This window comes from Hemicordylus capensis, chromosome 4 (assembly GCF_027244095.1).
Source record: "Hemicordylus capensis ecotype Gifberg chromosome 4, rHemCap1.1.pri, whole genome shotgun sequence".
In the NCBI taxonomy this organism is placed as follows: domain Eukaryota; kingdom Metazoa; phylum Chordata; class Lepidosauria; order Squamata; family Cordylidae; genus Hemicordylus; species Hemicordylus capensis.
The window spans coordinates 265,902,985-265,930,127 of record NC_069660.1 but is presented as its reverse complement, the minus strand read 5'-3'; the positions used below and the strand labels follow the sequence as shown (position 1 = coordinate 265,930,127).

Below are 27,143 nucleotides of genomic sequence, written 5' to 3'. Positions count from 1 at the left end.
TGGACCAAAATAATTTTTATTTTGGCCCAGTGACCAAAATAAACTCCATGTGAGAAATAATAGTGGTCTACATGGTGAGGAACATTATTCAAAGTAGCCCCATTGAAATTAAAAAGACAAATTAACTTGTCCTTTTAATTTCAGTGGGACTGCTTTGAGTAATTATCCTGATCATGTCAAATAATAAAATTAACAACAAACACCAATAACTGTTCCGTGTGGTGTAATGCTTCAAGTGCTGGACTAGGACTGGGAAGACCCGAGTTCAAATCCACATTCAACCATAACACTCACTGGGTGACACTGGGCCAGTTACTTATCTCTCAGCCTAACCTACCTCACAGGGTTGTTGTGAGGATGAACAGAACCATGTTCACCACTCTGGGCTCCTTGGAGGAAGAGTGGGATATAAATGTAAAAATAGAATGATAGATAGACTGATAGATAAGAATAAATACAATAAAATAACCAGCTGACATACTGAGCAAGAATGGACCAGTACTGCAGGGAAGTGGCAATTTTTCATGCCCTCCTCTTCCCCAGGAAGCCCCCTGTGCCACATTCTTTGAGTGCAACAGAGGGGCTTCTTGAGGAAGGGGAGGTTATCAAAAATTGGTGCTTTGCTGCACTGGTGCAGTTAGTTGGGAAATTCTGTTAGACGCTGCTCTCTTTCTGCACTCGTGCCTCCTTGCTCTATATGCCAGCCACCATACTTTATGACTTGTAAAGTTATGGGGGGAAATAGCCATAATGGCATGAAGGGAAATGCATCCTAGCGGAATCACAAATACAATTATTTGCAGTGACCATTTTGGAAATGATGCTATCTAGAACTGATGCCCTTTTAGAGACTCTGTATTTTTAACAGCATGGTAGACAGGAATTCAGCAAAGCGCAGCTCCCCCATCACTGCATCTCTGCAGTGAGGAAAGCTGTACGTTGTAAACATCAACCAGTCAGGTGGCTATAAAAATGGAGAGACCATGGGGTGGGGGTAACCCAGTGGAATTTCTTAATGACTTTTCACTTCGGGATTAATCTTGTAAAGTCAAAGTGTGGGGGTAATTAATAGAAGTGAAAGTTAAACTATTGAAAGATATTCATTTAACAACATTTCTGTGCAAAGTGGCAAGTCTCGTGTGTCTATGTTCTATTTAAATGAGCAATCTCTTCGGTCCCAAAGACGTTGTAACTCAAAATAGCAGCGAGAATAGCACATTAGGTGTTAGATTTGGCACATTCTTGATGCCTGAGGCCTAATGCATTTGGTCATACGCTGATTCAAATGCTAGTGTTTGGGATATGTACACCCACAAATGCCAAACTCGTAGCATTGCATAACAAACCAGATGAGTAAGACCTCTGATGTCATCAGAAGCGCAAGATCAGATTTCCCCAGTTCAGCTTGTACCGTTCTGTTCCTCTTCCTTCTCTGATCTTCCACTTCCTTTGCCCAGCTCTTTCTCAAGGCACCCCAGGTGTGCCATAATTGCACCCGGTGTTATGCATTACTATTGCTTACACATACACTATGCCATATATAGCCCAGAATTGGGCTATGTTTGTACTGCAATAACTTATTAGCTGGTTGTCAAACCAAGAGGACTTTTCACTTTGAGCAATGAGTCATTTTCATTTAGTCATTACTGAAAAGAAAGTCAAAATTAACCTGGAGCTCCAGCTTCAAATATAATTAATGTCTTAAGGCGATAAAAGTGGCATGCAGCATATTTAATTAGTAAATGAAAGGGACAAGGAAACATCCTTTGATAAGTACCTTCCTGAAGCTGTGCTTCAGACTGTTTTGCCATCTTTGTTGAAGCAGTTATGATGTGCAGCTGTTTCAAAAAAGTTCTGCCATATACTGACAGCTGTTCTAGATTGACTTACCTAGAATTCTGCAGAGGTCTTGTGAAAGCTGTGATAGCAAGACCAAAGCAGAAGACAAACCAATGGTTCTGATTCTCTTGATCAATAATAATAATAATAATAATAATAATAATAATAATAATAATAATAAATATTCTTAAACTCATAAAATCAAGGTCTACAGCCTAAACAGAGACACATATTAAGGAAATGGAAGGACAAGGAGGTAAAGAAAGACACTGGAGGAAGAGAGAGTTAAAAGCTGAAAATCTCAGCAAATTTGGGAAGATGGGGAAACAGATGCTTCTTGGGGTGCTTCTTAAAGTGGGAGAATTATATGAAAATCTCTAAGGAAGGATGTGGGAGGATCATACAAATATTTCTGAGGAAAGATGCATCAGCTTTGTCTTCAAGTACTTACCTTTGCCCACCAGCTAGAAAGCATGAAGTACGTATTGACATTTTCTTCACCAAATTGTTCTGCTATGTACAGGCCTAATGATCCATATTGGTCATATATGTTTCTTTTGGAAACATCAGTTAGTATTGCATGAGCATTGTTGATTTCTTTAAATTTTTCTGCAGCTTCAGGGTTATCTGGGTTCTTGTCTGGATGATATTTCAGAGCCAACTTCCTTTAACAGGCAAAAGAAGAAGAAGAAAAGAGTGATGATTACACAACATTAGCATGGAGACATGTTTCTTTCCTGACTTCTTCTTAGTTTTAGATCCATAGTCCAAGATCTTCACCAATGCAAATTTATATGAATAATCATTATTTGACATTGTGAGAATGAAAGTTTTGCTAATGAAGACCTTTGGGTTTTTTTTAAAAAAAATGTATATATTCACTAGTTATTTAATCATACAGATTAACAGCTTTACTGAATTTGAAGGATTCTCTGGATAAAGTTACATTTCCATGCAATTTCTTCTGTTCTGAAATTCTGGCAATGCATGAATACCTTGAGATCACAGAAGGCAGCCTTTTGTTCAAGTGGGTTTCAGCACTTACAGGTGAAACTCGGAAAATTAGAATATCGTGCAAAAGTCCATTAATTTCAGTAATGCAAATTAAAAGGTGAAACTGATATATGAGACAGACGCATTACATGCAAAGCGAGATAAGTCAAGCCTTAATTTGTTATAATTGTGATGATCATGGCGTACAGCTCATGAAAACCCCAAATCCACAATCTCAGAAAATTAGAATATTACATGGAACCAAGAAGACAAGGATTGAAGAATAGAACAATATCGGACCTCTGAAAAGTATAAGCATGCATATGTATTCAGTACTTGGTTTGGGCCCCTTTTGCAGCAATTACTGCCTCAATGCGGCGTGGCATGGATGCTATCAGCCTGTGGCACTGATGAGGTATTATGGAAGACCAGGATGCTTCATTAGCGGCCTTCAGCAATTCTGCATTGTTTGGTCTCATGTCTCTCATCCTTCTCTTGGCAATGCCCCATAGATTCTCTATGGGGTCAGGTCAGGCGAGTTTGCTGGCCAATCAAGCACAATACACTGTATACTTTTCAGAGGTCCAATATTGTTCTATTCTTCAATCCTTGTCTTCTTGGTTCCATGTAATATTCTAATTTTCTGAGATTGTGGATTTGGGGTTTTCATGAGCTGTACGCCATGATCATCACAATTATAACAAATTAAGGCTTGACTTATCTCGCTTTGCATGTAATGCGTCTGTCTCATATATCAGTTTCACCTTTTAATTTGCATTACTGAAATTAATGGACTTTTGCACGATATTCTAATTTTTCGAGTTTCACCTGTAGCTGTTAAAACAAAAAATGTTGGGTCCTTTAGATTTTTAAAATTGAATTTGTTTGTTTGTTTGATTGATTGATTGATTTCTATATCGCCCTTCCAAAAATGACTCGGGGCAGTTTACATTAAAACAAAACTAAAATCAATTAACTATTAATTTTTTCTAAAAAAAACACAACCACCTGTAAACACCACACCAGCGTGGTGTAGTGGTTAGTGGTGGAGGGCCAGTGTGGTATAGCGGTTAAAGTGCTGGACTATGACCGGGGAGACCCGAGTTCAAATCCCCATTCAGCCACTTCTCTCTTAGCCTAACCTACTTCACAGGGTTGTTGTGAGGAGAAACTTAAGTATGTAGTACACCGCTCTGGGCTCCTTGGAGGAAGAGTGGGATATAAATGTAAAAAATAACTAACTAAATGAATAAATGATAAAAACAACATAAAACCAAATATTAAAACAGTTTGTAAAATCTTGGGAAACCAGGCCAAACCTTTACGGTTTACAAACAGTTTAAAAACCCTGGAAGGCCAGACCAAACAGACAGGCCTTAAGGGCTCTCCGGAAGGCCAATAATGAACTCAGATTATGGATTTCTGCCGGGAGGGCATTCCACAGCCCAGGATCAGCTACAGAGAAGGTCTGCCTCTGAGTGTTGGTGGCAACTGAAGATGGACCTCTTCAGATGACTTTATCATGCCGTGGTGATCGTGCAGAAGTTTTATAAATGTTCATCTATCACTTAGAAGATAGTGGCCCACATATTGTGCAGTGAGTCGCCTGTCTAAGTGGCTTGTGAAGGCATGATCATACTCCCACTGCTACTCCCAATGTAGGTAGCGGCAGGAATATGGTCCCACACTCCTTCGTGGATGTGGAGCCTCCCCTTTTTTGCAAGCTGCACCAGTGGGGTTTAAAGGGGTTCAGAAGCAGTGGCGAGCTCACCTGTTGCTTAGACAGGTGGGTGGCTGCACAGCACGAGAGCCACTATTTAATATTATAACTGTCAAGAGTATAATTTAAAAGAAGAGATGGAAACTTATGCCAAAGTAAGATGATCCAACTCTTCCATTAAAATATTTTATATACTCTTTCCTGATTTTTCTCTACAACAATGCTAAGAACTTGCTCCTCTTAAAACCATGAAACCTGAGATTTTGAAGATTCTTTTCCAGCAGAACAGAAAGCCAGAACACTAATGTCCTATGTGGATGTGATTTAAAGATGCTGTACATGAGTCCAAGCAACTAAAGTGAGGCTGGAAGTCTTGCCCCATCCCTGTCACTTACCCACGGCAGCACGCCCCTTACGGTTATAGAGGCATTCATCTGAAGAGGCACTTATTTATTTATTTTACATATTTTTATACCACCCAAAACTTACGTCTCTGGGTGGTACACTTAGATATGTGTACTCATGTAAGGTAAAGGCAAAGTTGTGCTGTCGAGTCAGTGTTGACTCTTGGCAACCACAGAGCCATGTGGTTTTCTTTGGTAGAGGCATCATCTCATAATCTGGGAAACATATAGGTGTTTCCCATAATCTGGGAAACATACCAGTGGAGATTCGAACCAGCAACCTCTTGCTCCCTAGGCAAGTTACTTCCCCTCTGCGCCATTATGTATAGTGTACAGGGTCTTTAAATCATGTCCAAATCGGGCTTAACAAACAGCCCAAGCCTATACATGTTTATTCAGGTGCCCTACTTAGGAACATAGGAAGTTGCCATATACTGAGTCAGACAACAGGTCCATCTAGCTCAGTATTGTCTTCACAGACCAGCAGCAGCTTCTCCAAAGTTGCAGGCAGGAATCTCTCTCAGCCCTATCTTAGAGATGCCAGGGAGGGAACTTGGAACCTTCTGCTCTTCTCAACCAGCTCCATCCCCTGAGGGGAATATCTTCCAGTGCTCATACATCAAGTCTCCCATTCATATGCAACCAGGGTGGACCCTGCTTAGCTAAGGGCACAAGTCATGCTTGCTACCAGAAGACCAGCTCTCCTCTCCCTCTTTCATTTAGTGGGGCTTATTTCCAAATAAAAGGTGTATAGAATTGTAGCCCAAGACTACAATCCTGCAAATTTAGCAGGGAGCATCCTAGTAAAGGGCTTACAATTGAGTAAACTTGATGGAGTAAACAAGATAGGACCGATGAGGGAATATACAGTGGGTATAGGAAAGAATCACCCCCTTTGATAGACCTTAAATTCTGGTTCCCTTACATCCTGAAATGAAAACACAAAGAAAATTCCCTTCACCAGCTGTACTTATCCAATGCAACCTATAATATCCAACTGAAAAACATCACAATTACAGTCCAGAAAAAGTGTCAGAGACAAAAAACAAGAATTACTGAGACTGGAAAAGGATCACCCCCCCCCCCCATGTCAATATTTTGTTGAACCACCTTTTGCTTTAATAACAGCCTTGAGTCTGTTGGGATACTTCTCTATCAACCTTGCACATCTAGACGGAGCAATATTTGCCCACTCCTCCATACAGAACTGTTCAAGTTCGGTCACATTGGATGGTAGGTGTTGGTGGACTGCTATCTTCAAATCTCTCCACAGATTTTCTATGGGATTTAGGTCTGGGCTCTGACTGGGCCACATGAGGACGTTCACTTTTTTCTCCTTCAGCCACTGTGTGGTCAAGTTTGCTGTGTGCTTTGGATCGCTGTCATGTTGAAAGGTGAATCTTCTGCCCATCTTCAACTGTCTGGCAGAGGGTAGCAGGTTTTCTTCCAGAATCTGACGGTATTTTGCCCCATCCATTTTTCCTTCTACCCTAACGAGGGCCCCAGTCCCTGAGGCAGAGAAACACCCCCACAACAGGATGCTGCCACCTCCATGCTTCACTGTAGGTATGGTGTGTTGTGGATGGTGAGCTGCATTGGATTTATGCCAGGTGTACTGTTTGGTGTTGAGGCCAAATAGTTCAATCTTGGTCTCATCTGACCATAAGACCTTTTTCCATTTGGCATCAGAATCTTCAAGGTGCCTTCTGGCAAAGCTCAAACGAGCTTTAATGTGGCCTTTCCTGAGAAGTGGCTTTCTCCTTGCGACCCTCCCGAACAAGCCACATCTGTGGAGCGCTCGTGAAATTGTTGTCACATGCACAGAACAACCACTCTTTGCCATGAAGTCCTTTAACTCCTTCAGAGTGGCCATTGGCCTCTTGGTAACCTCTCTTACCAGTTTCCTCCTTGCTCTTCCATCCAGTTTGGAGGGCCGACCGGATCCAGGGAGGATAGCTGTCCACCAACACCTACCATCCAATGTGACCGAACTTGAACAGTTCTGTATGGAGGAGTGGGCAAATATTGCTCCGTCTAGATGTGCAAGGTTGATAGAGAAGTATCCCAACAGACTCAAGGCTGTTATTAAAGCAAAAGGTGGTTCAACAAAATATTGACATGGGGGGGGTGATCCTTTTTCAATCTCAGTAATTCTTGTTTTTTATTTCTGACACTTTTTCTGGACTGTAATTGTGATGTTTTTCAGTTGGATGTTATAGGTTGCATTGGATAAGTACAGCTGGTGAAGGGAATTTTCTTTGTGTTTTCATTTCAGGATGTAAGGGAACCAGAATTTAAGGTCTATCAAAGGGGGTGATTCTTTCCTATACCCACTGTAGATCTTTAGTGTGGGCACCCAAATATATGTCCTCAATGTCCAGCCTGTAAAAATAGAATTGCAGCCTATAATAAATTGCAAAACTAATGTGTGAGATACTAAAAAAAGTGATGGTGACTAAAAATAATAATGTGAGTTTCTAGGAACAACCTGAAAAATAAGTTCAAGGAAAGCAGGGCATCTTTGGATAGAAGTAAAATGCATTTTCTGCTAAAATCAGAGCCTCTCTCTCTCTCCAAAGTGGGATTAAGTTAGGGGGAATGTAAAGAAACAATCCCAAGATGCAATTTTTATGAAAATAATCTTCTTGCTCACACTTTTTATTTTGGTCAGAAGAGAAAGAAAATCTCTTTTCAAATGAACAGTTATGAGCTTCCAGACAGCATATATCTTTAGAGTTGTATCCCAAAGCCATATCTTTTACCTATAATAGAACAAGCATATTTTTCATTATATAATTTGACTGTGTGTATTCTGTGATTGCACTACTTAACTACAAAAATTGATACTGGGTGGTAGCATCCAGGAGAGAAGAGCTGGTCTTGTGCTAGTGAGCATGAATTGTCCCCTTTGCTAAGCAGGGTGATGCTTATAGTAGTTTTGCATTTCCCAGGCCTGTTATTCAAATGTAAACATGATCCTGGTTATATATACATACAATATATATTATATTTTATACATGCAATATATATTTTAATATATACTGATTTTCTTCTGCTTTCTGCCTTGCATTAACAGTGTCCACAACAGCATAGAGTCTTTAGCCACAAGGCATTGATTGTGGCTATCCTGAAATTTCAGGGCCATCTGGGAAGATGCATTGCACTTTAAAGAAAGAATTGCAAGCATGAAAGGGTAACAGAAAAATAAGGAATGAAGATAGCAGGATGGAATTCAGATTGAGATAAAGGAAAAACAGAAATAGGTGGGGAAAGGAAGGGAAACAAAGTAAAAGAAAATGGCAGAAAAGTGAAGTGTTGAAAAATCTGTGTAACAGGACAGTACAGTACAGTAAGATTGAGGGCAGGCTTTTTCTTTTTATAGGTGGTACATTAAGGATCTGCCTTTAAATTGAAATTTTATTTAATAAAAAAAGATCACCCATGATGCCTTGATTGCCTACGTTTGAATGTTCCCCAGCAAAAAGGTACCAAGTAAAATTAATTAGCAAGTGAACATTGACACTGTAGGATCCATTTTATTGTATCAGCATGAGCAAAAATCATTTTGTTCTGTCGACTATAAGCCAGAAGTGAGAGCCACATGTACACTACCAAGAACTTGGAGTGGGATTTTACACCAAGAAGAACACCCATCATCTTGCCCCAAGATATATTGGTCAATTATCCACTGGGTAGCATAGACTCAAGTCAAGACTCTTACATATAGATGGCCTATTAAAGTCTTGGCTAGCAGCCAAGTTTAACTTGCTTTCTATATTCGTTTGTGTGTAGAATTGTAAAAAAAGAATTAATTATAGGATGTGTGGAATTCTTAAGACCCAGGAGTATCTACTGGCTATGTTGACTTCCCACCTTGAACCTGAGAGAATTATCTCAAAAGCAATGGTCACTCAAGACTATTCCACAGTTTTGGTAACTGTTTGGATTATTTAGGTTAACTGACTGTAGAGTAAGAGGACTGATCCCTATACTTGAGGCTCTCCCAGATGGTGATTTATTCCAACTTCAGTGCATATTCCCACAGGAGATGTAATGAGGTGTCCACCTAATGTTTAAGTAAGTTCTTAGTGCCATCTCCTGGCTATCAATGAACAAGCCATGTCTTTTTCAAATTAGAAGTAGTATTGAAAAGACTGTGCTTTTTTACAATTTGTCAGCAGATGGCACTCAGAACTTGCATAATGTACTTGAACACCATGTGGACAGCTTGTTACATCTCCCATTGAAATTTGTGCTGAAATTGGAGTGAAATGAATCACCATCTGGAAGAGCCCTTGGGCAATTTGCTGTGTAAATTGACCATCAATAAACTTTGTCTGGCTCAACAAATGTGGTAGCAAAATTCTGAATAAAGAATTGAATCCTATTACCTTAACTGGCAATAGATTTTGGCTTTTTCTGCAGCACCTGTATTCAGCCTCAAGACACACTGACAAATTCATGCCATATGTATACTAACTCTGCCCAATGATTATTTATCTCCTACACTGCTAGTTGTAGGAGATGCAAGTTTGGGGCAGTGTACAAATTAGATAGATAGATAGATAGATAGATAGATAGATAGATAGATAGATAGATGCCCTTTCTCAAAAAAAAAAAAAAAGAGCTTGAGCAAATGAAACTAGATAAACAGAAACATTGAAAATGAAGTAAATGTGCTTTTAAAAGTGTAAACCATAAGAAGCTGAGTGTAGGTGTGTGTGAACAGGCTTGGTCTGAGCTGGGCTTGACGTCAAGGCAGCTTGGCTCGATGGGTTCAGGGTTGAACTAGACCGACCTCAGCTGGTCCGAGTTCTGACTGAACAAGGCCTGGTTCAAAACGAGCTGGCTTAGAACACTAGGGGAGTAAAGGGGGACCGGGGGGGGGGGCTTCCCTAAAGATAGAGCAGGTGGGAGAGGAGTAAAAAAGTACTTACGAGTACCGTGTGGTGGCTGCGGTGGCAGCAGCTCCCCTTCATACCCCCCAGCCTTCCCCAGGGTAGGTAGGGCCAGTTTGGGCCTGGTTCAGGCCTCTGCACAGGTGTGGAGGTCACTATAAATTGCGTGGTCATGCAAATGGCCTCTGTGCATGTGTGGAGGCCATTTTAGTGACCTCCACACTGCACAGAGGCCCGAACCAGGCCCAAAATGGGCCCAAACCATCCCTCCCTACCCTGGGGGAGGCCATTGGGGATGAGTGAGGAGCTGCCACCTCCCCCAACCACCACAGCAGTGGCTGCTGCAACTGCCAGCAGCACTTGTAAGTACTTCCTTACTCCCCTCCCGCCCACTCTGCCTTTAGGATGCCCCCCCTCTGGTCCCCCTTTGCCCTTTACTGGTAAAGGGGAAACCTCACTGGATTTCCCTTTACCAATAGAGTTCTTAGCCCTTTCAAGCTGGCTCAGTTTGAACCCGAACTAGGTCTGGTTTGACGGTGCACAAAACTGGCCCGGGCCAGGTCAGCTTGAATCCAGTTCGAATTTGAGCCAAACCAGCCAACCCAGTTCTGTTCACATCCCTAGCTGAGTGGGACATGCTTGGAAAGATATTTCAGCAAAAATAATGTGTAGAAAAGTGCACAGAAAATACTAATAATGTATGTCTTTTTAATGTTGACAAACATGCCATTCCAACATTTACAAAGGCATGCCTCTTTGGCAATTTCTGATCACTCGCATCTTCAAAACATAAACAGGGAAATGTTGAAATGTAAAATGATGAACATTTGAGAATCTCTACCTACAGAGGGCAGATAATTGGGCAAAAAGGCTTCACAGATAACGTTTCTCCAACTCCCCCCACCCCCCAAATGCGGGAAGGCTAATCTACTTTCTGAGCAACTTCTTATAATAGGTAATTAGAAGGTGCCCTCTAGTGGCAAGAGAATGATTGACACCATGGCTCTCAAAATATTGTTCTGGGACTCCCCACACAAGTAAAGAAAAACTGTACGAGTCTACCCATGTTAACAAAGAGAAGCTAAGATGGGCAGCTTAGACACTGCTGCACACTGTCACTGTAAAATATTCCAGCATCTTGACTGTGTAATTGATGTATCTGAATAATAATTCAAACAAACTATTAGTACTATGCTGGACCCCGTTAGATACACACCAATGTGCAAAGGGAAGAAGACATTATTTGAACTCTCTTGCAGCGTCTATGCCATGTAGTGGGGGAAGAGGAAATAATCTCCCATCAGTCTGGCTCTCCCTTATCCTGCACTACAGCCAATAATTGGGAGTGACACTCGCACAAAGAGATCTTTAAAATGAATGAGCAAGTAGCAAATAGTTCTACAGCCTTGCTCCTCCCTTTGCCCCTATGGTTGTCAAAGGAACAGGACGGAACAATTCCTTTAACTCAGTCTAGATATAAGCAGAGCTACAATTCTACAGATAAGACCATGCACATGCGCATATGCAACCATTCTGCAGGAGCACAGAAAACGTGCTAAATGTGGCAGTGAGTGAAGAATTCAGCTTCCCTAGACTCTCTGCCTTCATTTAAAAATGAGTCAAGTTTCTAGCCCTCATGGCTGCAAATATATACATGGAAGTGTGTCACCAATGGCTTCTGGTGAGAGGTTGTTAGTGGCTGAGGGTAGCAAGAGCAGAATCCATTATGCAAAGTAGGGGGAAATAAGCAAATTGGTTAGAACTGTATGATTCATAAGGTCACAAACACTGCGTGTTTCTCGGCAGACAATTTGGATTACTTGGGTGTTGATTTTAAATGTTCATAGGGCTGAGCACACAAAGTCCTCCCATAAATATAAACTAGCACAGATATCAAACCTAAACCCTGTGAAGGTATAATCAGGTAGGTCAGCTATGTGCATACCTTCAGTAGCTTCACCTTTTCAGAACAATGTGGCCAAATTAGCCCCAGAGCGAAATTATTCAGTGATTCGGTGTGGATATTTGCCTTAGGGTAGAGTGGAACAGTGACTTTGGTAGTATGTGTACTTTTCTGAAGACCAACTCAATGTCCTAGCCATAAGGAAAAGGCAAAGTTCAGGCATTCCTCTACCAAGCTATGTAGGCTATCTGTGACATGAAACCATGTCACAGATAGCCCTTTTCCCAGATGATTTCCCTCATGACTGAGATTTTATGACAGCAGATATGTCCCTTTATCAGGGCTGCTCAACCTTGGCTCTCCTGCAGATGTTGGCCTACAATTCCCACAATCCCTGGCTACTGGCCACTGTGGCTGAAGATTATGGGAGTTGTAGTCCAAAAACAGCTGGTGGGGGGGGGGCCTATGTTGAGCAGGCCTGCCCTTTATACTACTGATTGCCATAGTGAACATTCTAAGGACTCATAAAGAGAGGATAAGAACTTCCACAATGACAAAGCCACATTATTTCCAGCATATATTGACTTCTGCTGTACTTTTCTTCTCTGACATTGTTGTTATTTACATTTATATCTGACCCTTCTTCACAGGGTAGCAAATATGGTCAGGGCTATTCCCATTTCCCTCACAACAGCTCTGTGAATTAGATTAGGATGATAAAATGTGACCAGCTCAAGGTCACCCAATAGCTGGCTGGCTTAAGACAGGATTCAAACCCAGGTTTCCCTAATCCAAGTCCAGCACCCTAACCACTATGCCACTCTGGCTTTCCAACACAGGGTTCTTCTATCACCTGACTATTGAGATGGTTATGGATACACATATCCATTAATTTCAGTGGGGATTAATCTGTAATCCTAAAAATCCTTACTTGGAAGTGCATGGGATTGAAATCAATGGTTTACTTCCAAGCAACCCAAATCTTATTTGATCATATGGATTTTAGTTGATTGCTTAAATATATTATTTAAATTTGCATATGACACAAACAATAGTTCTGAAGCAAAACATATATATTCTTTGCTTTTAGATGATGCGTACGTTGCAGTAGGCACTGTCTAATTGGTTAAGCACTGCAACTGAGGACAGCCCCATAAGGATGCACAGTGAGGCAATTGCTTCAAGTGGTAGATTCTTGGGGGTGGCAGCTCCTGCCCTCTACTCACCATCCTGCCTGCCTGCTGACTTATCCTTACTGCTGGCCTTGGTCTCCCGAGTGCAGAATGAGCTACTCTGGCCACCCAACATGATGCACTGTACTGAAAGGAGAAAAAAATGGGATGGAAGAGAAAGAGGCTTCTCTGCTCGTCCTCCTCACTGCCTCTTCCACTTTGTTTTAATCCTTTCAATGCAGTAAACTGCATTGAGGAGGAAAGATGATCTGAGTGGCCCACTCTGCTGGGTGTGTGTGTGTGTTTGTGTATGCAATAAGAGGAGCAGAGGAGAAGAGAGGAGTAGGCAAAGAAAGGGCAGGGCAGGATTTGGTACCCCCATCACAGCACCCAGTGGTCTTGGGCCACCACTGATTGCAGCCCTATTTCCAGGTACGTGTATTTAGGATTTGGAAATTAGAGCTACATCCAGATGTTACTTTCAATCACTTCTTTCTCTTATAGTAGTTGTCAGAATAATAGTTCTACCAGTAGCTTGTGGATCTCAATCATAACAACAGTTCTGTGGCACATTTATGAGCAATAGGCCACAGTCCACCGGGAATTCTCCTGGTTCTACTGTGCTGTTGTTGTATATATGTATGTTTAAATTAAACTCTTGTGCAGTGCACTCATTTCAGTGCAGCTTGATCAGGAGAATCTCTTGGAGGAACGCCCATTTGGAAAACATGGATGGGGGAGATCTGCAAGATGCTGGCTCAGGATCTCTGCAAGATTGACTAAGTTACCTTGTGCTGAATCAGAGCATTGGTTTATTTAGTTCAGTGTTGTCTACACTGACTGGCAGTGGCCTTCTAGGGCCTTAGTTGGGGTTCTTTCCCAGCCCTACTTGGAGATGCCAGGGATTGTGGGACTTCCTGCATGCAAAACATGTGCTCAACCACTGAGTTAAAGCCCCAGCCCTAGAGACATCCCCATAACATATAAACCATCTTTTCAATGTGTGCAGTTATGACATGGATCTCATCTGATCAGTAATCCATGAAGCATATCTCTTGCCAAACCCTTCTTCACTGGGAAACACAGAGCTCTTAGTTTCCATGTGTATCTCATACAAATGAATGTGCTCTAACAGTCTGTTTATACTATAACCCAGGGTTTCTTAACCTTGGGCCCCCAGATGTTGATGGACTGCAACTACCATCATCCCCAGCCACAATGGACATGTCTGCGGATGGTGGGAGTTGTAGTCTCTCAACATCTGGGGGCCCAAGGTTAAGAAACCCTGATATAACCCAAAAGTTCTTAATGAGAGATTATTAGATATAATGCTAACTCTTTCTTTCACTGACAAATTAATATCAAACTGGCAAACAAAATCATATAGCCGCATCATGTTTACAACATTTAAAATAACATAGGTGTTATTCTGGCAAGTACCAAGCTAACTAATAACAATAGGAAATTTGAAGTCAGGTATTATAGGATAATTATCCTGCATTGCCAACTGGTTACTTCAGCAGCAGTTTTTCAGATTCATGAAATGAATTTGCATAAGTTAAAGGATCAATTAAAAGAAATCCAGGAGTCTGACTCATCATTTTGTCTTGCAAGTATTTACAACTATTCCATTAAGTGTGAATCCCTCTGATATTTCCACTTTATTCTGAAGCAGCCTCTGTTTTTACCTGTAATTGCTAATAAAGATGGATAAAGCACCGCTGTCAGTTTTACCATAGATTGCCATGTAAATCATCACTATTTATGTAGAATGCAAAATAAAATTCAGTTCACTTTGCATTCTTCCATGACAACTCTCCCCCTCAGGGATGAGAAAAACTTTGTCTCCCAGAATGTGAAAACAGTAAGATATGAAGCAGGAGTCCACAAATATGGCTGCCATCAGCAACTACACATTTAATGCTAGTGATCAGCAAAGAAAGCTTCTCATATGTGCCACAAGAACACTGTTTTCTTCTTCTTTTAAACAGTTTCTGTCCCAGAAACAAAAATGTTGCACCAATCTACAGAAGCAAAAGGGAACATATCCCAAGGTGCTGTTAAAAAAGAAAAGGGGAAAAAAGACTGGTTTTAATTGTAGAAAGTTGCCCAAATAAAATCTGTGTTTTACAGATTTTGCAGATTCTGCAGACAGCTGCCAACACCACAAGGAGGCAGAGTGGAGCCTCCTTATGCCTCCTCTTTCAAAATGGCACCAAGCTGTGTCTTGTGCTGGGATGCAATGTCAGGATCATGGATGGGAGGGATTGCTACATGTGTTGGAAGTTAAGGACTTTGCACAGACTAGTGAGTCAGAGGGCTAGAGGGTCAAGACACTGGTCATCCCTTCTCTACTGCTCTGACACTATCCCTTTGGAATGTAGATTGCTAATCTCAGGGACTTCCTTCCTTCCAGCAACTCACTTCCTCTCTCTCTTCTCTTCCTGTCCTTCTGCCTTGCAACATGGCAAGCTCCTCTCCCTGCACCATGTGTGCAGAGAAGATGCAGAATCCACCTGCATCCAGCTAGATAGAGAGATTAGAGATCCTAACTCCTCACTTTCCTATCTAGAATGGAGTTCCTTAATAAATGCCTTATATATTGATTTGAAACTATTGAATTGGCTCCAAGTTACTTTACTCTCAGCATACACGCATGCCTAAGTAAATTCCGCTGTGTTGTGCCTCTGTGCACTCTGCTATAATGAAAAAGCGATTCTCTTACCACAGAGAATTCCCAACAACATGCACACACCAACCATGCCTACTACTACTCCCTTGTAGTAGGCAAATCCCCTTACCAGGCAGTGACTACGAATGGGATGCACTTACATGGCTTCTGTGAAGCAGGAAGTAGGAAAGCTAAGCATCGCTGGCTGTTAGAAACAATGACTGGCTACCAAGCCCAGAGAAAGTTTGTGGATTCCTGAATGCAATAGGCTGCCGACCCTAAACGGGTTAGAGGAGTAACCAAGTGTGCTCCCAAGAGTTGCTGTCTGCTTGACAAGGTCATCTGAAGGGGCTGTGCTCTGGGTGCCAACAATGAGGGAGACTCGGCTGTCATGCACACAGGACAGGACCTTCCCTGTTGCTGCACCCAGACTCTCCAGGGGGCTATTCGTGCCTTGGTCTCGATCACAGTTTTTAGAAAGCGTGTTAAATCTCGGCCTTTTTACTCAGGCTTTTATATGATTGTCTCTACTGCTGCTTCTTTGTATTTTGTTCAGTTCCTATGCTTGCATTTTAAGTCTTTTTAGTCAGATTTGTTTTTATATTTTAGCTTAATATTTTAATTGTGTCATTTTTATAGTCTTGTTTTTAATTTTTGTGTGAACCACCTTGAGGTTGTTTTAATGAAACAATAAATAAAATAAACAAAAACCAGCCAGAGTAGAACTGGGCACACTCCCAATCGGTGTTCATGTAAACCCAAACTTCAAGGTGGAAGGAGGGGAGAGTGATCGTGTGGGAGCCAGGTAAGATGGCTTTTCATCCACCCTCAGTAAAATGCTGGGGACAGAATGTGGGTTGGCCATGCACACACCCTATACAGTTCCAGCTTCCCACGCAATCACTCTCCCCTCCTCCTACCTTCATGTTTTGGTTTACACAGCCACTGATCGGGAGTATACCTGGCAGTCCTCCCCTGGCTGAGCGCTCCTCCAAACCTGTTTAGGGCCATGTGAATAAGCCTGGTATGTCATTTAATAGCTTATGAAGCCAAATGTTTTATACCAAATCTATAAGCAATTGGCAAGTACAGATCCATAAGCAAGTGGATCTAAGCAAACAATGAATAATCGTTGGAAAATGGAATAGCAATATAAATAAATAAAGGTTCAGATATCTGTTCACCCACAGGTTAACATGTTTCCCCCCCCTGTGACTCCAAATTTGCTCTTTTGGCAAAGTTTGTGAAAGGGACTTGAGCACCTATTTGCTGAATTAAGGGGGGAAAGAATGGGACTGGCCCTTCATTCATCTCCAGGGATGTACCTGGAAGAATGGGTATTGATTGAATGTAACATTGCCAATCTAGCAAGAGTCATGCAAGCTTTTCCCATATCATACCCCTGAAAATGATGCATCTGATTTTAAAAATGTTGGAGATGCAGCTCCTGGTGGCATCAACTCTAAGCACCAGCAACCCTATCGATCACTAGGGGCATTAGGGGTAGAGACAGTCAGTAAGGGCATTCAGTCTCTGACCATGCTTCCTCTACTCTGATTCTTTTTTGTTAGACTGATAGTCTCAGGTTTCATTATCTCACCTGGAGAGAAAGACTTCTGCTTTCTCCCTTCCCCTCTTCCTGTATGTAGTAACCAGCCAGGCATAGTAACCAGCTTATCTTTCTCCCTGATGGATTTCCTAAACAAACTACTTTATTTAGAACTTTAACTACATGTCTCTAGACAATATTAATTAGCAGTGCTCTCCTTACCTGTGCACTTCTGCTGCAACTGGGATAGATAAATAAATCTCCAAGCTCTGTAAAAGGGTTTTGGGCCCAGTGAACTCAGAAAACCCAGAGTATGCACCTAAAGGCAAACAAAGCCCAGGGAAAGCAGACAGAGAGGCTCTGTAAATAAGTAGAAAGTCTACTTGATTGGAAAGGCAGAGAAAAAGGAAGGAGCTTGTTCACCATGGAGACAGCAGCATAGGGACAGCTAGTGATTCTGAGGCTGAATGGATTTAACTGTGAGACCTGATCATTTAGAATGGAATCTTATCTGATGAGCATGGAGCTGGAAAATGTTTTTCTGGAGGACAGGCCTGAAGCAGCTGGAGGAAAAGCAGTGTGGGATGCCATAAGTAGAAAGGTCTATGGACTCATTTGCTTGCATGCGAGTGATCCAATCACTGTGCATTTGAGAAAGACCAGGCTAGCTAAGGAAGCTTGGAAGCCTATAAACTATCTGCATGCTAGGAAGTCAATTAATACTAGCATGGACTGTGTAATATTAAACTCTGAGATGGACAGAATTTAACTGAGCATGTTAATCAAGTCCTAGACATTGTAAGGAGATGTGCACAAGAAAATGTAAGACTCCCAGATGAAGCAATTGTTGGATTTATTTTGAATAGTCTGCCTGAGAGATTTCAAGTGCTACATTTTGTTTTGGAATCAAAAGAGGAGATTGATTTGGAATTTGTGATTTCTAGACTTCATTGTTTAGCAGCATTTCAAGCCAAACAAAAGAGCAAGGTCTGTTGGCTCTGTAGGAAGCCAGGCCACTTGCAAGTGAATTGTCATCAGAACAAAGGCCCTGGCCACAACAGAGCTGCTGAAAGAAATTCCAAGCAGGATGACTCATCACCCAAAATCTCCTATTGGATCCAATAACTTTCTCCAGTGGACCATCCTAATAGCACCCTCATCCCTGTAGTGGCGGGACATGATTGTGAATCCAACCTTAACCAGATGGGTGGACTGTCCATGACAATGGGGAAATCACAGGAGTCACCATCCATGAAAAACCAACCTAATCAGAGTGAAAGACCAGATCAAGTGTGTGACTAGCAACGTGTGTAGGTCCCGAAACTGCTTGGGATAAGTCCATAGTTGTCATGGACTCTATGTACTCCTGAGCAGCCCTGGACAAATTGGTCTTGAAGTGAACACTGAAGTCCCCCTTCACCACCAGACTGCAGGACTCCAACGCTAAGCCCAAGACCAAGTCCGTCAGCTCAAATGCAGATTCTGTTGCCTCTGGGGAGACCAGGCAAGAAGTGAGGGCATGCCTGTGCTGAACTGAATTGGTATTCAGAGGCATTGTGCCTCTGAGGCTCGAGGTGGCCCACAGCCACCAGCCTAGTAGCCACTGATAGACCTGACCTCCATGAATTTGTCTAGACTTCTTTTAAAGCCATCCAAGCTGGTGGCCATCACCACATCCCATAGCAAATAATTCCATAGATTAATTATGCAATGTGTGATAAAGTACTTCCTCTTGTCGGTCCTAAATTTCCTAAAGTAGGTCCTAAAGTAGGCAGATCAGTTCTTACTAAAACAACTTGCTTTTTTCTTTGCGCAGAATGAGTTTTTTTCTGGTTGGTAGTATCAAGGCTGTGTGTGTGCATGTGTGAATGGGGCCTTCTGATTCAACCTGAGTGGGATCTAAAATTAACTGAGTTGAAATAAAAAAACCTGTGGCCATGCTTTCTCTATTCTGATTCCCCTTTGTTAGACTGATAGTCTCAGGTTTCATTCTCTCACCTGGAGAGAGAGAGAGAGAGAGAGAGAGAGAGAGAGAGAGAGAGAGAGATCATTCTTCTCTCTTCCCTTTTCCTGTATGTAGCTAAGCACATAGGCTTATCTATCTCCCTGATGGATTTCCTAAACAAACTACTTTATTTAGAACTTTAACTCCATGTCTCCAGACATTATTAATTAGCAGTGTTCTCCTAACTTGTGCATTTCTGCTGCAGGTGGAGTAGATAAAGAAATCTCCCCTCCAAACTCTCTAACAAAAATGAGGTTTCATTTGCAAGATTAGGCTTTGCAATTTTAAAAAAACACAGGATGACCCCCAAACAAGTGATAGTGCCCTACATTCAGACTAGTGTTGTGCTAGCATAGTATTGTTGTGCTGAACCAAAGACATAGCATAATGGTGTTGTATAAAGAAAGGAACATTGGTTCTATACTAGTTCTTGCAGTAGCAGAAGATGTTGGCAGGTTGCACAATGCTTTGTGAAATGCATTGCAAAACATGTGGTGCAACCTTTTATATGTCCCATAGAAGATCTTCCACTAGCAATTGTATAACATTTGAGAGCACCCACAACTTTGTGCAGTTTCATAAACTGCTTAACTGTATACAACATCTCTTGTGTTAGTGCAACACCCATCTGGATGTCAGCCATAGATTGCAGATACCTGCATGTTTACTACATTGACAGGCTTCACAGAGACATGAATACCAAACATACCGGTGTCTCTAGTGATCCCAGCAGATGCTTCAAATGTTGGTTTCTTAACATGATTAAGAAAAGATTAAGATTGTTGCAAAAGCACAACTTATTTGCGCAAAAAAGTGAGTCTAGAAACTGCAGAAGTTAGTTACACTATACTAGAATCTAATGATACTATTTATAGTATTCTGTCTCAAATATTCCTTGCTCCTCCTAATTTATTTTCTTTCTTAACCAGGCTAACATGACTCTGTTGCCAAGGAAAGGTTCTCACAAAAATGCAGGCAGCATATTTTTAAGAGCTACAGAACCAGATGCAGTCTATGTCTCTCTAAACTTCTAACTCCACAGCTTGATGTGTGTCTTCTTTTTGCTTTCTCCATATTTTACTCCTTTCTTACTCCTATGGAGTTCTTTGTCCCCATGCTGGTTTGGAGTGGGAGAGGAGGAACAGTCTGGCTTTAGCTCTTAACAAGAGAAGAAAAAGGAGAAGCAAGATGTTCCACTCTGAGTAGAGTTCTGTAGCACTGCTTAAGAAAAGTGCTTTAAAGACACCCTTCATCTTTGAACTAGAAAACATTTAGCGTTTTGAGAGTGCAATTTCACAAAATGCCAGTTCTGCACTGGCATGAGTTGAATAATAGTTGATTTTAATAGAAAAGCTGTGTCCATATGATGCATTGCCAAGATGGTGAATTTAGTCACAGGGTAGGAATGTCCCTAATTGGAATGATGTCCAACTTCCTGCCAACATTAAGGATTCCCCTCAGAAAAATGATGTATAAGCATGATGCCTTGCTATGAAATAAGCATTTATATTGCCTGTGCTTTAGAAGCTTCATACATACCTGTAACATTTTTTAATTTCTTCATGGGTTGCCCCCTTCTCAAGACCTATAAGTTCATAGAGAGCTTCTCCTGATGTAGATAAAGAACGCTGCCTTTGTTCAGCCATCTTATCAATGCATTTCCAAGAGTTCTTATGTATAAGAAAAGACACGATGAGATAATGTTTCTTAATGTTAAAAGAGAAAGGCAAACCTGAATATTAGAAGGCTCCAATATACTTCTTAAATTATTTTCTCCCACCACAATGAAATGCTTCAAGGTGATTTTTCAAAATGAAAGTAGGCAATAGAACCAGGTGACAAACATTTCCCAAAAAACCCAAAACATGCCTTCCTCGGGTTATTTGAAATAATTGTATCCAGCGTAATGTACACAAATAATAGGATTCTATTAACCACAAAAGGCTTGCATGAAGAGAATGGTTTGGTTTTAAAAGGACCAACATCTCAGGTCTGTTGTGCCAAACTTGGTAATTGATTCCAAAGATTGGAGCCATCGCCATAAATAAATAAATAAATAAATAAATAAAATTCAGTGGCGGCCAGCTATCAACCTGATAGATAGTGGGGCTACCAAGATATTTTTGTCTCTAGATCTCAATGAGCAGGAAGGAACATCAGGAAGAAGGTTCGCTCTCAAGTATCCCAGGCCTAGGCTGTGAAGGGCTGAAAGGTAAGTATTAAGAACATAAGAACAGCCCTGCTGGATCAGGCCTAAGGCCCATCTAGTCCAGCATCCTGTTTCACACAGTGGCCCACCAGATGCCACTGGAAGCCTATAGGCAGGAGTTGAGGGCATGCCCTCTCTCCTGCTGTCACTCCCCTGCAACTGATGCTCAGAGGCATCCTACCCCTGGGGCTGGAGGTGGTCTTCAGCCCTTCAACTAGTAGCCCATGATAGACCTCTCCTCCATAAAGTTATCCAAACCCCTCTTAAAGCCATCCAGGTTGTTGGCTGTCACTACATCTCGTGCATTAGTGCCTTAAATTTAACTTGGAGAGGAATGAGTTACTGGTGGAGCTCATATAGTACAGACAGGTCATGACCTTATTGTGCTAGTTCTAGGTCTTCCACTACTGTCTCATGACAACTTTGGAATTCTAGTTTCCAAGCCTGTGAGATGCTGTGTGAGGCACCCGGGCAGGGAATGGTCTAGTCGTTTCTTGTAAACATAAAAAAATCATCCCATGCTAACTATTCCATTCCAAATAAAGCCGATGCTTAGCTCTTCCGTTCTCTCTCCTAGCTGCTCAGCTAGGAATGCTATCCTGTATCAATTCATACATTATTTACTTGGCTACATTTTGCTAGCGATTCAGATTGTATCAAATGAAATTTCCTCATTGTATTCAAATTGTAAAGTAAACTGTGATGATGAGAAGCTATTCATCCCCACCTCCACAAAGCAATAAATGTTACACAAGGCTTATGCTGAACAAATAACAGGAACAGTCATTTCATCTCCAGTGGGAAATATAATGTTATTTTACATTCATTATGCCTGTAGCTGTGTTATTGAAATAAATGTATTAATATTGGAGTGTTTGTGGTTTATAGATATTGACTTTACCCAAAGGAAATAACTGTCACAACTGAATACGTGCATTAAATGAAATTAATGTTAGTTTTCTCCAGCCATAAAAAATGGGGGTGGGGGTCATTTCAGGTCTCTTAATTATTAAGTTGCTAGTTACACTGCATGGTATTAATTAAGAATGCTATGTCTGCAACATGTTTAACATGATGTAACATGGGGGCTAGGGTTGCACCCAGTGAAATCGATGGGAACAGGATCCAAGCTAGTAAGATTGTTATATGTCTCATAACAAGATAACTGACAAATTAAAGGTCATGCAGGAATCGCAGCTTTTAAGGACATCTCTTCTGCCTTCATGAAACTCACTATAGAATTTTGTTTTTAAAAATACCAAATATGCAGTTACACAGTGTATACTCATATAATGCTAGTTAAATCCTGTTTTGGCATTTTACTGTTTTTAAAACAAGATCCTAGCTTTTGAAACCAGTGGAAGGTTTCATGCTTTAAACGTGATATGCAATTCATTAAAACATATGCAGTCAATCCTAAGTATAATTCCTAAGCATGTTTATTTAGAAGTAAACCATACTGAGATCAGTAGAATTTACTCCTTAGTTAGTGTGCACACACTTAGGAATAGGCCTCACTTAGCACAGTGGGTCTTATATCTAAGAAAACATACATAAGATTGGGTACACAATTGAAATGCTGTGCATATTTAGTTGGGAGGACCCTCAGTTTTCTTCTCACTGACCATGCATAGGGTTGGGCTTCACAGCTTCAAACTTTCCGTTCCAGCTGCATTTAACTGCTTAACTTTTTGCAGGATTGGAGCCTAGAATATTTACCTAGTTAGAATTTAACCATTTACTCAGAAACAGACTATTTAGCTCTAATGCAGATTGTCTGAGAATGAAAGTAAGACCCTTTGGGATGCACAATTCAGGCAAAGTAAAGCTTTAAATCCTAGGGAAGTTAAGCACATGCTTAAAATGTCTTGACTTTGGCTCGATCAAAGACAGTGTTACTTACTCATATTTATAGCCTGATCGCATGCATGCTTACTCAGAAGAAAGTCCCATTTTCTTCTGAGTTGGAAGTCCTCACTTCCAACTATGTGTGTATAGGATCTCAGCCTTAAAATTGTTTCATCGAATGTAAAAACATAATGTCAATTAACATCCACATTCAGTATTCTACCTTTTATTGCAGCAGGGACAGAGAATGAAAAATATGTCATCTAAATATGTCATCAAATACTATTTCACGTAGGAATAGGGCCTAATATTCCTATCTAAATAAGTCATAAAAGAAAACACAACTATATAAACAATTATACATCTCAATTTCAATGAAGCAAAAATGTTTGCATCAAATAAATGCAACACAAGTAAGACCTGGAAGTACAAAAAAACATACCTGTTTCTAAAACAGAGTCCAGTTCATGTAAGGATGCTTCATGGGTACTCAGTATGTTAGTGTAGCAGCTTAATGCCTTGGTGGTGTTTATAAAAGCATTCTATGTATCCAGAAAGAGAGAGAGAAAGGAAGGAAGACACAGCAAAAAGAAAATGCTTCTCTACCTGAACCACTCTTCCAAAGAAGGAGGATGTGTTTTTCTCCTTGCCTTCCTTCCTTCCTTCACATATGGGGTTAAACAGGTCAGTGGAGTCTGGTTACATTTTTGTTACTGTAGTAGCCAATTGGTTATCCCTTCTGAAGGCCCATGAACGAATGAATAAAACATTAATGAGCATAAAGGTTGCTATAGCATGATAGCCAATGACGCCAAAACTGCTTCACATCCTGGTTTGATTATGTTTCATCCTTAGCTCTGCTTCACCTGATTGTAACAGACTTGCTAAGCCTATTTAAGGATCAGTAAACTTTTTCCTGCTAAGAGCGTACACAACAACTAAATACAATTAAGCTGTTTTTCTTACATTTATTAGAAAGCCTAAGGACAAGAATAGTCCCCCTCAAAACTAGGAGGACAGCATAGCAAATTAAATGATCAGTTGTGGGTTTACCATGAATGGTATATTGTAGATATGCCCATGAGACAGAACATAGATCCTCACTGGTTTAATTTTTTTTTTAAGGTTCGTCAAAAACTCAGGCCTGAAACCTTGGAATCCATTATTATTATTATTTCTTGTTTATACAGTCAGACAGGTGTTATTGACTGGTTTGTTTTATCCAGACATCGAGTCCTTCCCAAGGACCTGGGATGCCTGAATTTTATTGTCAATTGTTATGGATATCGTCGCAAAATATAGGCTGTTCCCAGTAAAGCTGCTTTTTGTAATTGGCTGATGGTGATTTCTGTGACCCCTATGGTGTTGAGGTGCTCTTCAAGGTCTTTTGGAACTGCACCCAGGGTGCCAATTACCACTGGGATTATTTGGGTCTTTTTCTGCCACAGCCTTTCAATTTCAATTGGTAGATCTTTGTATTTGGTGATTTTTTCTATTTCTTTTTCTTCTATTCTGCTATCCCCTGGTATTGCTATGTCGATTATTTTCACTTGTTTTTCTTTCTTCTCGACTGCAGTTATATCTGGTTTATTGTGTGGCAGATGCTTGTCTGTTTGTAGTCGGAAGTCCCATAATATTTTTACATCTTCATTTTCTTCAACTTTTTCAATTTTATGGTCCCACCAATTTTTGGCTACAGGTAGCTTGTATTTTTGGCAGATGTTCCAGTGTATCATCCCTGCTACCTTGTCATGCCTTTCTTTGTAGTCAGTCTGTTCAATCTTTTTACAACAGCTGATTAGGTGGTCCACTGTTTCATATGCTTCTTTATAAAGGCGGCACTTGCTGTTTGTTGTTGATTTCTTGACTTTTGCTCTTATTGCATTTGTTCTTAGTGCCTGTTCTTGTGCAGCCAGTATTAAACCCTCTGTTTCTTTCTTCAAGTAACCATTCTTAAGCCATTGCCAGGTCTTGTGATGTCTGATTTTCCACTTATATTGTGCAAATATTGACCATGCAGTGGCTTATTTCTCCATTTTTCTGCTCGGTTCTTGACTTGTTCTTTCTTGTAGGCCTGCTTTCTTTCATTGGTGTTGAATATTTCTTGTTATTGACCATTTTAAGTGCATCTTCTTCACTGTCCTTGATATATTCTGCAAGGCCTCTTTTCTCCTCCTCTACTGTTTGATGGACTTGCAGCATTCCTCTTCCACCTGAGCTGCGGGGGAGGTATAGCCTATCTACATCACTGCGGGGGTGCAGAGCATGATTGATGGTCATGATTTTCCTGGTCTTACGATCCAGCGTCTCTAGCTCTGCCTGGGTCCAGTCTATTATTCCTGCAGTGTATCTGATAACAGGTATAGCCCAGGTGTTGATGGCTTGCATGGTGTTCCCACCATTGATTTTGGACTTGAGGATTTTTCTAACTCTCCTGATATATTCACTTCCAATTTTCAGCCCTTCCAAAAATGGCTCAGGGCGGTTTACACAGAGAAATAATAAATAAATAAGATGGCTCCCTGTCCCCAAAGGGCTCACATTCTAAAAAAAACCACAAGATAGACACCAGCAACAGTCACTGGAGGTACTGTGCTGGGGATGGATAGGGCCAGTTACTCTCTCCCTGCTAAATAAAGAGAATCACCATGGTAAAAAGTGCCTCTTTGCCCAGTTAGCAGGGGATTATCAGAAGGAAGCAACTGAACATGCTCCTAGTGTAGTGGTATAGGACTCCACTCTATCCTGAGCAGTCACAGTCTGCTCCTTCCTGTCTAACATTAGATATTGTGGTTTCCAAGTAGACCTATGCACCTTAACCACTGACCAATGGAATACCACCATCATTGCAGAGCTTTGCAGCAGTGTGAGATATTAATGTTCAGGTTAAGTTGCCAAGAAATAGACAAGATTAGGGGTATGCATGATTGTTTGGCACAGTTTGGTCTGAATTTGAATTTGGACCGAACTGAGCCAAAGCAAACATGTTTGGTTGAATCAATTGGCTGGGCTGGCTGGTTCAGCAAACCAGCTCGAAGTGGTTTGAAATGATTCATGATTGAACAGCTTGAACAGGCCCAGTTTGCAGCGGTCCAATTCGCAAGCGAACTGATTCTGCACATTCTTAGACAAGATTGTTTTTTCAATGTGCATAGTGTTGAAGCTCCAGAATACTCAGTCTTTCCAGGACAAGCTGAGGGGAGGAGGAATAACCTCTAGCAGCTTAATCAGTGCTAGTCCTTTATTTGTTTATAGGCGTTCAAAGGAAAAAGACACCCCAAACCTACAGCCTTATAGCCCTGTGCTCCACTGACCTCCTGAAAGAGGACAAAGATATAAATTCTCTATGCCAGTTTTTGTTGTGTACTATTCAGTCACATCACACAGTCACATCTACTCTTATGCTCCACTATAGTCACAGAACAAGCCTTGCAGTACTTTCTGTGAGGCCTGATAGCCTGTCTCTGGATATAGCAACACGTCCTTTGGAGGAAGTATACAAAGCAAAGTTCGTGTTACCTGTATTCAGAAATCTTGAGAAACTGTTTAAATGTGCACCATTACAATCCTGGGTGCTTTCCACACTAGCTGCTCATCATCAGCAAAATGCCTCCGTTTGGGCAAGTCGCCTTCGAAGCGCAAATAGCAGGGGGAGCAGTCTCGCAGCAACTAACAACCCGAAAAAACAGCAAGTTTTTCACACCAGATATACTACTTCCTAGCTCTATATTGCAGCAATTAAATTAGAAACAAGGCATTGGAAATGTGAACGGTACCCTGCTGTCCGCATAGGAACTGCAGTGTCATGAAGCAGAAAGTGTGGAAGCACACTTCCAAGATATGTCCTGACCCCGTTGTAGGGTCTAGTCTGGAAAGTGCCCAGGCTAATGATTGATTAATCTTTTGGGGTGTGTTTGTGTGTGTGTATTTAT

The 27,143-nt window shown here is 41.2% G+C and overlaps 1 protein-coding gene across 1 annotated transcript in view; it reads right to left on the bottom strand.

Moving 5' to 3' along the window:
- The window catches only part of DNAJC5B (DnaJ heat shock protein family (Hsp40) member C5 beta), a 35,939-nt gene extending 12,114 nt beyond the window's left edge, over positions 1–23,825 (bottom strand). The window contains exons 1-3 of the mRNA XM_053248946.1: positions 23,654–23,825; positions 20,694–20,824; positions 2,291–2,504 (exon numbers count right to left, since the gene is read on the bottom strand). Coding sequence (XP_053104921.1) covers positions 2,291–2,504; positions 20,694–20,800 — 321 coding nt within the window. The 5' untranslated portion in view covers positions 20,801–20,824; positions 23,654–23,825. The remainder of the gene's footprint in view (positions 1–2,290; positions 2,505–20,693; positions 20,825–23,653) is intronic.
- Positions 23,826–27,143: the final 3,318 nt, after the last annotated feature.